At 41.4% G+C, this 12665-nt stretch overlaps 1 protein-coding gene across 1 annotated transcript in view; it reads right to left on the reverse strand.

The window, feature by feature from the left end:
* Positions 1 to 12665, reverse strand: part of kif13a (kinesin family member 13A) — a 42395-nt gene that overhangs the window by 3747 nt on the left and 25983 nt on the right. Inside the window, exons 16-37 of the mRNA XM_079469150.1 lie at positions 12443 to 12618; positions 12152 to 12371; positions 11909 to 12071; positions 11359 to 11502; positions 8811 to 8957; positions 8572 to 8736; positions 8282 to 8455; positions 7937 to 8088; positions 7716 to 7848; positions 7418 to 7564; positions 5882 to 5981; positions 5682 to 5808; positions 5410 to 5465; positions 4440 to 4564; positions 4174 to 4350; positions 4007 to 4099; positions 3783 to 3935; positions 3619 to 3696; positions 2625 to 2663; positions 2434 to 2539; positions 2085 to 2236; positions 538 to 711 (exon numbers count right to left, since the gene is read on the reverse strand). Coding sequence (XP_079325276.1) covers positions 538 to 711; positions 2085 to 2236; positions 2434 to 2539; positions 2625 to 2663; positions 3619 to 3696; positions 3783 to 3935; positions 4007 to 4099; positions 4174 to 4350; positions 4440 to 4564; positions 5410 to 5465; positions 5682 to 5808; positions 5882 to 5981; positions 7418 to 7564; positions 7716 to 7848; positions 7937 to 8088; positions 8282 to 8455; positions 8572 to 8736; positions 8811 to 8957; positions 11359 to 11502; positions 11909 to 12071; positions 12152 to 12371; positions 12443 to 12618 — 3001 coding nt within the window. The remainder of the gene's footprint in view (positions 1 to 537; positions 712 to 2084; positions 2237 to 2433; positions 2540 to 2624; positions 2664 to 3618; positions 3697 to 3782; positions 3936 to 4006; positions 4100 to 4173; positions 4351 to 4439; positions 4565 to 5409; positions 5466 to 5681; positions 5809 to 5881; positions 5982 to 7417; positions 7565 to 7715; positions 7849 to 7936; positions 8089 to 8281; positions 8456 to 8571; positions 8737 to 8810; positions 8958 to 11358; positions 11503 to 11908; positions 12072 to 12151; positions 12372 to 12442; positions 12619 to 12665) is intronic.

A 12665-nucleotide genomic window follows, 5' to 3' on the forward strand; every position in this document is an offset into this window, starting at 1 on the left:
CTCTCACAAACTATCACATCTAGATGTGAAATGTAATGCATACAAATATCATCACAGATGTGACATATTATAAGAGCCAAAAAGTTGGAGTAAAAATACAAACAACTGGACTGTAAAGATTGTAAAATAGACTTATTCAATTGCTATTGAAATAAATAGCTAATGGTTATAATAGTTTGGCATAATCTTTATTTGTTATAAACATTTAAGACAAGTGGAAAAAATGACGTTTGACAATCTTCGGTAGAAAACTTGATATAATAATGTTATTTGGAAGGTGTATTATTTGTTTTATATATGTTACAGATGTTCTTTTACTTGGCAACATCAAGGTTCAGATTAAAGGAGGAGTTCACTTACACATTTTCCCCGACTGACTTTCCAAAGTAAAAATAAAAATGACTATGTAGTGAACTTTAATAAATGACAGATTACAGAATGAGTTTATAAGACTCCCTGTGGTCAGTGACATGCAGTCTCACAGTGTGTGTGTGTGGTTCAAGGGTCACTACCAGTTGTGTGTGGAACGACACTTACAGCGGAGTGTGGCAGTGTGTATGTGAGATCTGTGCTCAGTCTGGGCTTTCTGTGATTGGCTCTCATGCTGATGATGTCACTGCTGATGTCACTGGGGCCGTGGCCCTCGCTCTGTGCCCTGGGTCTGGACCAGGTGAGGCCAAGCGTGCTGCTTTCCACAAACCAGCGCATGCTCTGTAATGATGTCACAACACTTGACACAGGCCATGCAACACGCTACACACACACACACACGCACGCAGGCATCACGTCACACAAGCTGGTGGAGTTAGACAGGCACATGCTGCAGGCATGTATGTGTGGGGGGGATGATGACACTCACAGGTTCAGTGTAACATGTATGGGTAAAACACAAGACCCAAGGCATGCTGGGTACACTGTCCAAAATGACACAGCTGCCAACTGAAAACTCAAAGATCATTTACAGCAGTGACGGTCAAACATTCTTACAACTGAAGCATTGTGTTTCTACTTTAGTTAAAAGTCAAACTGACATTTGTTGGCGAGTGTTCATTCTGGACTTTGGCTGGCTTTGATTTGCCAAACATTTAAAACAGAGAGAGAGAGCAGAGCCTGGAGTCACTGAAGTGCTAGTAAACCTTCTGTGTGTGTGTGTGAACACAATATGAGTGGCATGTAGAGATGGCACAGCTGATGAGAGATACCTGATGAGACAGACACATTGTGTGTGTGTGTGTGTGTGTGTGTGTGTATGTATACATACGAGTATAAGAGTGTGTGAGTTAGAGAAATACATGTGTGTGTGTATATAATTGTGTGTAATCATTTGTCTACATCATGTGTCATTATATGTGTTTGTGCACAGAATGTGTGATCATTCGTCTGTGTGTGTGTGTATACATATGAGAGTGTGTGAGTGAGCAAAAGAGTGTGTGTGTGTGTGTGTGTGTGTGTGTGTATACATATGAGAGTGTGTGAGTGAGCAAAAGAGTGTGTGTGTGTGTGTGTATACATATGCGAGTGTGTGAGTGAACGAAAGTGTGTGTGTGTGTGTGTGTGTGTGTATACATATGAGAGTGTGTGAGTGAACGAAAGTGTGTGTGTGTCTGTGTGTATACATATGAGAGTGTGTGAGTGAACGAAAGAGTGTGTGTGTGTGTGTGTGTGTGTGTCCGTATATAATTTTGTATAATAATTAATCATTTTTTGTGTGATCATTTGTGTGTGTGTGTGTGTGTGTGTGTGTGCATGTCTATAATTATGTGTGTGTATGATTACATGTATGTGTCTATAATAACATGTGTGTGTGTGTGTGTGTATAATTTTGTATAATAATTCATAATTTTTTGTGTGATCATTTGTCTGTGTGTGTGTGTATGTGTGCATGTCTGTAATTATGTGTGTGTATGATTACATGTATGTGTCTATAATCACATGTGTGTGTGTGTGTATAATTTTGTATAATAATTCATAATTTTTTGTGTGATCATTTGTCTGTGTGTGTGTGTATGTGTGCATGTCTATAATTATGTGTGTGTATGATTACATGTATGTGTCTATAATAACGTGTGTGTGCGTGTATGTACCTCATATCCCAGCAGCGGTCGTGACTCCAGCGGGCGTTTGGCTTTGCTCTCCTCTTTCACTGGCAGGAGAGATTTCAGGAATTTGGGCGGCTGAGGTGACAGAACTTTAAATGGACTGGAGTTAAAGATTGTTGGACTCTCAGTAACCGACCCTGAGGAGAAAGATTTCATGACACGTGTCATTTCTAGAACACTACTGACGTTCAGTTTGTGTGGCGATTAGAATCTGTGTGATATTTTTTCATTCACACTTAGGTACTGAACTCGTGCATGCTGAATGTTTAACATTTGAACAGTTATAACAAATGATGTCAGCGCTGAAGAGTTAAGACGGGTTGTGTATATTTACCATGATTCTCTCTGCTTCTGACAGTCGTGTCTTTTGTGTTGTTATTGTTGAGCGATGACTCTTGTACGCTGGATTCACAGACGTCTGTATGAACTTCACAGTGACCCTGTGAAAATAACACGGAGCTGAACATCAGTGTGTGTTTCTGTGGATGTCTGTTATTCTCTCTGTCTGTCTGTGTGAACACAAACCTTCACTTCATCATCTTCACATCCCGTTATGTCTGATTTCTGAACAACAAACACATGGAACAGTCAATGACGTGATTTATCTACTGTTTAAACATACATTAGAAGGCAAAGTTTTTATACTATTCCATGTTTAAATAATGCCTTCAGAACATCAGAGAAATGATGTCAACACCACACTTGTATACATGTCTTAGTTCTGATGAACACAAAGGAAGATATTTGTAAGAATGTCAGTAAGCAAACAGATCTCATCCCTCATTAACTGCTACAGTAGGGAAATAAATACAATGGGAGTCAATGAGTGATGAGATCTTACTGACATTCTTCCAAATATCTTCCTTTTTGTCCAGCAGAACTAAGACATGTATACAGGTTTGCTCCAATCTGAAGGTGAGTAAATGAGGACATGATCTTCATGTTTGGGTGAACTGTCCCTTAAAGCCACAATATGTGAGTTTGGAACGCTAGATGGTTCACCTTCGAAACAACAACAAAAGGTGAAGCTAAATGACGTTATGTAGGAGAGTGGAATTATGGGACATGTGGTTTTCACCATCCAGAGGCGTTTGGAGATCGGCCATCATGTTCACAGACGAGTTAATGAATTTATTTTATTTGATGTCAAAAAGTCAACTACGTTCACACTTGTTTGTGTTTCCTTCACTAGCCAAAGAGTAATCGTGATCTATAATAACAGAACAACAGATGCTGTGTAATAAGCACTTCTGTGGGTGTTGCCGTAGTTTCTACAACCGGACACTGAGGGTCGTGCGGAGCAGCGGATATTAAGTCACTGATATTTAGTTTAAATAGGAATTTCTCTGGATTTGCACATTCTTGGGAACTTTTGAGACAATGTAAGTACAAAACTGCATGAAATATATCACACTGTGCAAGTGATTTCTGGATATTTCATAACTAAATTCTTTCATATTGTGGCTTTAAATCTACAATGTCTAGACAACTGTTAAGAATAAAATATATGTGCTCTTACGTGCTGTACATTTGGAGTGCTGAGACTTCTGCGAATGTGTCTGTTTTTAACAGAAAGAGCTTCCTTCACACTGACCGCCTAAACACACACACAGGTTTGTTTTGGGTGTCTTCGTAGGAAATTGACATCATCAGGCGGAAAACCTCAATCTTTCAGATGTTTACCTGTCGGAGTCTCTCCAGACACAGAATATTATCCACCTCCAGAACTCCTCTGGTGTATTTCTCAATGTACGTCTCTCCATCCAAAGTCTCCTCGCCGTCCCCTCGTGCCGCCATCAAAGCCAGCGTCTCACGCTCCTCTGGCTCCTCAGACGCCTGTAAACACACGACAGATGAGCGTGTATTCAGAAAGATTCACGAGTTGTGATGTTTCAATAGTTCTGTACCTTCGGTATGTTGGACACGATCTCATACGTGACTCCACACGAGTGCAGAATGTTCTTTAAAGACATCCTCCTCTTCAGACTCTGAGTGAAACTCTACAACACACAAACACTCATGAACACGCCGTTCATCTGCCGTCCATCTGAATACATGAGGTGTGACATCTCACCTGTCTGTTGTAGATGTTGACGGCGATTCTCTTGCGCAGGACCAGCTCCATTGAGGCCGGGAGGCTGAGCTGCACTGTCACTTTCACGATCAGATAGATGCGTTCGTTGGGCGCCGTGACGCGGTTCAGATGGACGGAGTCGTGGATGGACGAATCCCACGAACAAACAGCGGACACCTGTCGATGATGTCATAGAAAGCAGCTGCGTTGTGTGTCATGTTGCAGTGCGTATCATCAGTAATACATCACAGGTGGAAATGTGTTACCTCATCATGGCTGTGTCTGATGATGGGCATGTGGAAGAAAGCGCTGCCGTGTTCTTTGGGGAGGATGGAGTTAACTCCAGCAACGTGAGGTCCGATCAGCTGTCCGTTCAGGCTCAGATTATCCGCTGGAACATACACGGATCTCAGAGTTACAATGATATCTGATAATACCTAAATGAACTGTGCACTAGCGTAGTGACAAACTTCTAAAACAACTTAACTTGCCTAAACAACAACAGGGGAAAGACACGATACTATCAAACTTTCCCTGGTTGTTGTTCAGTTACGTGAAGCTCTACGATATTCCTTATAATGGACTCATGCGGGAGAAAATGCTTTCGTGAGATGATTCACTTTATCGGTGGAATAAGAGTTAGTTTTTTTGACAGCGGCTTGTGTTTATTACAAGTACATTATGACAGAAATGTGGCTTTGCCCAGTCGTGTTTTGAGGAATGTTAAGTCGTTTTAGAAATTAGGGCAGGGAAACCGATGTCCTGACCTCTGACAACATTGTCACTACGCTTGTGCACAGAATCCATTAAAGATCTGAATGCAAATATGAAGTAGATCAGACAGCTAAATCAAGTATTTCACCATTTTGTGACCAGATCACAATTTTATAATCTATGTTTAGTATGAATATCAGTCTGCAGTGTTAAGTGTTTAAAACAATCATTTCAATAAATGAAAGGTGTTTACAGGAATCCAACATGGTGTCCGAAGCAGACATGAGCAGTGTTAATATATTTTTACAGATTGAGAATAATATAGATATTATTGAAGCTTTCAACGTTTCTCTTTGGCTTTAAGCACGGTGTTGATTGGATTGTTAATATACCCACGAACAACAGCGATCTGTGACATATCATTTATAGTGTTTAATAACAAACATGGTTTATCCAGGTCTGAAAAATAAGCAAACTTGATATACCTAAAAGATTTTGGAAACTCAAGATCAACAATCTTACCATTCAGGTCCAGGAACAGCACAGGTATATGCTCTTCCATGCCAGCAGGGGGAACCCTTGAGTAAAAACAATAAATAGGTGGAAACAGGTAAAACTTTTCCCAAGGGTCACACGTGTTTCTAACGATTTTCAGTATGTAGAGTATTTAAAAGTGTAAAAAGAATAGATTCATTGCAGATCGTGTTTTTTGTACCTAATAAATATACTCATATCGCAATATGTACAGTATGGAAGAGAAACAAAACAGGTCAACAGTGAATGAATGTTGTCACCAGTGTGCAGGTGCTCCAGGTATTCCACTGCCAGGGGCTGGAACCAGTACAGCGTTCCTCTCCTCCGTCAGACCCACCCACTGCTCCACCAATCGAGCTTCCCGTTCCACATCTTCCTCTGATTTCTCTGTCAATCACATCTCAGAATCAACACCACGATTCCATCACAGCCGTTCACAGTCAACTCTGGGAAGTCCAACCTGATTTGTTGATGATTTTCTTGATCTGTTCCTCCAGATATTCCCGGCGTTTGATGAGCGCTTCCGACCAGCGTTCCCGCACACAGTTCAGGTCTTCCTCCTGTACACAGACAGCACAAATGCCTCAACATAGTTCAGCTGACGGAATGAGATCTGATCATTTAAACGTAAAAACAACAAAGAATTTCAGAATCCAATCTCTCATTGATCCACAGCAGACACCAGCGACTACACATCACAACTTTACAGCTATTGTTTGTGGATTATAAATTCAGAATAACTCCTGACCATCACATCAAAGGTAGCTCATCATACTTATCTTATTTAAATCAGCGTTTGTTTAAATCGGATTGTAGCTCTGAGCTGATGGTCTGGGTTTATTCTGAAGTTGTCTTGTAGTTAAATACATGTCAATAACGTCAAATAAAATCCAGCGTGCTGTGTCAAATGGACACAGATGAGGCCATCAGAAGCTCCATCTCTGAACTGTTCAAAAAGATATAACATGCAGAAAACATGCAGACATGCGCTGGTCATGTGATCATGTTATGCCAACACGTGTATCAGCTTTGCATTGCGTTAGTGCAGTAACTGCTGGCGTTTCTTTGCTTTCATCACGTCAAGTTCCTAAACGTCTTCCAGTGTTTCCTGTGGCTGGCCACTTCAGGTATCATTCACATCTTTAAAGTTACTCAGATGTTTTTTTGGACATTCACTGGAGCGGTCCATGACCCTTACAAAAATGAACGAGTCGCTTGTTTACTGGGACTTAAACAAGCAGATTGCTTTACTACAAATCAAAAACAATGTGGTTACTGCAGTCAGGCCAGCACAAAGTTATCATGTGTTGCGTCCCAAGTCGCCAACTTATAGTACAGCCTTAAAGTATGTACTGTTTTTGTTATGGAGGGAATATACATTTTAGTGCATAGCAAAACTATAGACACACACTGGGACATACGAAAGCGAAACGGAAGTGGCCGTTGTTGCCTAGACCAGGGGTTTTCAAACTAGGGTCCGAGGACCCCCAGGGGGGCTCGAGAATGGTTTAAAGCCCCACCAGAAACTTTTTGAGAAACTAAAGACAGCTTCATTTGTAAAACTCTATACTGAAGATTATTCCAGTTTACATTTTTTAAACAATATGTTGTCTGGCAGGTAACACATATTTGGTGGCACTTGGCATGAAAGGTTTGAAAACCCCTCACTCATTTATTCAGTCACGCTGTCAGAAAGCACAGGATTAGCAGCGGCTTGTCGTCATGCCTGTTGGACAGAGAGCAGCCAATGACAATACCTGATAACTATCAAAATCTTCCTCTTCCTCTCTCTGCCAGGAGAGAACACACAAACACAAACATCACTGAGTTCTCATGAGATATGTGAAGCTCTTTTAATCTCATTTAAAAATCCACTTTAAACATTTAGAATCTTCGTGGCTACAGAGGCTGTGCATGATTTTGTAGGTCTTTTCAATAACGATGAACTCAATACGTTGTTTTTTAGATGCATTGCCGTATAGTGATAAAAACTGACCTGATAGCTGTCCAGCGGTCTCTGTAGTTTAGTGGACCGAGCCGACACACAGCCAATTGAGACGGAGAGAATCGCTTCCACTACCAGAGGTAATGTTCCAGAACACTGAACCGGTTTAACGGACACATGAAGCCTTCGAGAGTGACCCTAACAACAACAAACACAACTATAGACGACACATTTACAAATCCAAATACTGAAAGTATATTCTGATGAGCTATACTTTTATACTGTAATCTGATTGGATGAGGCATGTTTTAATTCTGTAATCTGATTGGATGAGGGCGGCGTGTCGCACCTGTCTCAATTGAAACACGCCTCCGGTGCTGGTGTCTTTATTCTGGTGTAACTCTACAGATGAATACTCGCCCTGTTCGTTCAGCTCCTGTATGGAGACCCACGTTTCAACACTGCGGGACACTTCACTCCACCTGTCAGACGACACACACACACACAGTTATCATCCTGTAGTGTATACACACGTACTGTAGTAATCCGAAGTGATGAGGGCCACGTCACCTGTCTCTAAGCGTCCGTGTCTTGGCCTGCAAGGCGTCCAGTTCCCACAGCGAGCGTCCGTTCCCTGCGAACCGATGACCCCACACCTCTATCGCCAGAGCGCCCTCGGAGATAAACTCCAGGAACTCCTCCGTCACATATACAACAAAATCCTGCACACAACCAGACCACATCTGACATTTTCTGGTCTCTACACGCTGTAGATCGTGTTTTGCACAAAGGCTGTGGGATGAGTCTCACACTCAAGTTTAATTCTCACGGTTTGTTCACAAATCCTAAATGTTTAAATATTAGAGATGGACGGTGAGATGGACCAAGGTGATGTTTGAGTGAATGTTTTCTTACCCTGCAGTGATCAAAGCACACGGTGAACTCAGCGTCAGGGGTCAGAGGAGAGGGCGTGTCCGGGCTGACCATGGGCGGGGCTACAGTGGGCTCGGGCTGCTCCCAGAACATATATTGACAGAACACAAAGTTGGACAGGTTTAAAGGCAAACCCGTCGCTTCTCTGATCCTCACCTGATGGAAGACAACAGAAAACATGACCGGGTTAAATCCTTCACATACTGATATTTTCAATATAAGACCAAATCAAATTAAAAAGCGTCGCAGTCAACGTCTGCAGTCATGTCTACCCTGCAGGTGAGCTTCTTGGCCATGTGAACGATCTCTCCATTATTGTCCATGATGTCCAGGCCGCCGCTCTCGCTGGAGTTCTCAGATGAATCGTCTCCGGCCGCCGGGCGCTCTGGTACAGCTCCGCTCACCCGCAGCAGCTCCACGTGCAGCCGTCCTGCGACCTGCGGGAGGAGAAAGACGGCTGTGATAAACCGCAGCCTGACGGACGGATCAACAGATGTAGAGACGCTCTCACCTCCCCCTGCTGGCTGATGATGGGAACGGCATACTGAAGCTTGATGTCATGAAAGAGACACTCCAGGAAGACATTAGCTACACCGATGAGATTATGATTCTCTTGAGCTTCATAGAACGGATCTGATTTATTATGCGGTCTGTCCGCCTGGAAAACAAAAACAGCTAAACCAATCACAATTAAAGGCGAGGGTCAATTATTTATTTTGCAAGTTAACATGTTTTTTAGCATGTTCTGATGAAAAAACGTGCATTGAAAATCAGGTTTATTATGATTTATTATAACTTTAACTTGAACACAATTCAGAGAGCAAATTCTTCAAAGGTGAGTAATATTAATACAAAAACATCATGTATAATAATAAAACACAATGTACACATTTTTTTAAGTTGTGTTTCACTTTAATCTTTACCTTTTCTTTATGAAACATGCTCAATACGAAAATATTTTTTTTACCATCGACGGTAGTCACAAAACAAAGATATTATTACACTTTTACACATTACTGTATTATTACTCGTACGCAGAAGTGAGACGAGACCGGTTTTACACTGAGCTCAAAACAACAGTTTAACGTAACAGTTACTAAAAACGAGTCGTCCAAACTTCAATAGTGTACATTTGATGGGTTTTGTCTTTTATGACTAACACTGTCCTCACAAATCATGTTCCATCATCTCTTCATCCCACCTTCCCTGTGCTACAGACATCAGCTAGAGTCATATGATGTGATTTCCTGTTTTCTTGTCATTTTGGTGCGTTACGAGTTGTTCATGCAAATATTAGACACGTAAAATTGCGAACATTTATGTCTCAAGTTGTTTTATTTAAAACCAAACCTGCCTAAAACGCCTTGTTTAAACACGCCACCACATTTCTTCATCAGTTTGTGAGAAGCGTTGAAGAACTCCGCCCATAATGTATACGTAAAGGAAGAAGGCGTGTCTGCTGTAGTGTTGCATGTCGTGGAGACGCTGTGTGTTTCATGACAAAAGATGATGTTTTTAAAAAGTGCCGCTTCTCACTTACAGCCTGTAAGTACGTTTTCATTCTTAAAGAATTTGAGACTGACTATTGAACTCACATAGTACCGGTGACATTATCAGCTGTCTATATGATTTGAAGGCCGATGTTCTGAATATAGTAAGGGGCGTTACATTTCGCCACATGCTTGATGTATTCGGCAAATCACAACGCACTGGGTAGCTGGCCAATCAGAGCACACTAGGTTTTTTCACAACGATGAGCTTTGATAAAAATCAAGGTGTTTCAGAAAGGCGGGGCACAGAGGAGCATAAGTAATGTACGGTATGTGAAAACAAATGTGTTTTTTTAACCATAAACCGCGTAAACACTAGGGGTGTAACGATATTCAAACGGAATTGAATTGTTAATGGCCAAATGCACAAGGATTGAAAGGAAAAAGTAACAAATTCTCATTGAAAGCGTCTTAATGATGTCTCATGTTGTATGTATGTGGGAGGGTAAAACGATCGCATTGCGCTGTCAATCACTCCTGTGCGGAGTAAATCGTCATTTCTCATCATAAACTTCATAGTAACAAATAAAACTACATTTACACATCATGTTACATACTTATTTTGCATATGTGTGAGGGGGAAACGAACTCTTTCCAACACCGAATGAACCGTCAATCGTATGTTATTGTATTCTTCAAAGCATGATATAAAGCGCAATGTCCTTTTATCTATAACTTGCACTACATGGACCAGAAACAGCGTTAGTTATTTTATCTACATCATCAGTAAAATGGGCTTCTGAAGAGGTTTTGCTCATTATTGTATTTAACACTAAAAAATGCCTCATTTTTGTCTTAAGGCTGCATCACAAAACAATTTTTTATTTCTTTACATTTGATTAAATAGTAGTAAGAACACTGTTAAAAACTAATAAGAGCTGTATTGTTTCTAAATATTATTAAAATATTATTATTATAAGATCAATTTATTTCTTCCAAAGAGAAATGTGACACCAGTTTATAAAGTTAATAAAGATACAGTCATCAAGTGAATCTAGTGTTCTTTAACATTGCTGGTGCACTACCATGAACCCTGTCCCCACATCCAACCGAACCGAACCGTGGCACTAAAACCATGACCCGAACCGTATAATTGGTGTTTCTTTACACCCCTAGTAAACACACTGTATTACACAATAATGTTCGTTTTAGCCATCAAATATTAGTCCTTTAAAATATATGAAAATGTTTACAGTTTTTATTTTTTGCAATATAACGATATATTGTAATTAATGATCAAAGCTCAGAATGTACTTGAGCTAAATATACACTAAAATACTCATTCTACGTGATATTCTTTTGAAATATTACCACAATAATTAGCACCATAGAATTGTACAAGAACTACAAAAAGGCCGGCGAATCAAAACAATGTTTACAGCTTGTTTTCAGCAATCCCTGACATGCATTGAATTTTGCAATAGTTAAATCTGTGAAGGTAGAGAAACACTTCTGAAGGAGATTTGGTGTGACCTCTGAAAAAAACACAAAGACTCTGATCTGACTCACCACTTCTTGTGTGTTCTCTCTCCAGTCTCTGTAGTGTTCTCTCATGTCCACTAACTTGTTCTCTAATTTCTCGATGGTCCACACTTGTGTTCCCTTCCCCTTACGCCGCACCTGGATAGCAGGTTCACTCACAATCGCTCCACGCTGGGTGTGACGTAACAACATGAATTCAACATTAGACAGAAGATAAAAATCTAGGGCTGTCCAACGATTAATCGTGATTAATTCCATCCCCAAAAAACCATTGCGTTTACATAATATTGTGTTAGCATGTATTTATTCATATTAACCAATAATTGAAACATTGATATAATGTAGTTTATTCATTTTTATGTTTCTCTTAAATACAACTTTAATTCTGGATGTGATTAATCGCGATTAATCGTTTGACAGTCCTAATCAAATCAGCGTTTATTGCGGGAAAACATTTCTGAAAAAAGTATTTGGATCATTAACACACAAGCACGCACTCTCTATCTACAAGATGAGATCTACAGTGATCATGTGACCCGGCAGGATATGGTGTCACACGTGTGTTTATGGCTCTCACCTTGCGGTTTGCGCTGAGGTTGGCAGCAGGTATCTGGAGGGTCACCTGATAGTCGGTGAGTTTCTTCATATCGTCCGACAGAAAGTTGGCCTCTCGCACTAAAGCATTTGCTCTGACCACTTGCTCGCGGAGTCGAGAGAGACTCTGACGAAACAACTCGTCCCTGAAACACAGACAGACACACGTTCATGCATCTGAATAAACACATCGCCAGCAGAGACGTGTGGTGAGGACGCATTTCACCTCTCGTCTGTCCACAGTCTGACTCTGTTGTGTGAGTTGTGTGTGGGGAGAGGCAGACGGTCGCTGCCGCTGCGCTGGTGCTGCGTGATCTTCTCCGGTGACAGCTGCTGTCTCAGAGAATTCAGCTCACGCTCGTACACGAGCCGTTGCTCCTCCAGAGCCAAACGCTTCTCCTCCAGATACTGTTTCTCCAGAACCTGCACCACGTTCTGCATGGGGTCTGAGCACAGGAACACAACATCAGGCCTCTGAATCACGCAAAGGTCATCAGGTCAAAGGTCACGGCCGTACCATTGCTCCCCAGAGTCTTCATCATGACCTCCATCTGAGCAAACTCATAGCTGTAGTCCTGTTCAGATGAAGCCTCGCTGGCCGTCTCCACGTCCATCTCCACGAAGCTCTCGCGGGGCGAGTCTCTCTCCATCTCCTTCAAACGCTCACGTCTCTTGCGTTTGGGCAGGTTGATTCTGAGGACCAGATGATGAATCTGATGAGTGTTACTGCGACGACACAA

This window comes from Barbatula barbatula, assembly GCF_947034865.1.
Source record: "Barbatula barbatula genome assembly, chromosome: 12".
Taxonomy (NCBI): domain Eukaryota; kingdom Metazoa; phylum Chordata; class Actinopteri; order Cypriniformes; family Nemacheilidae; genus Barbatula; species Barbatula barbatula.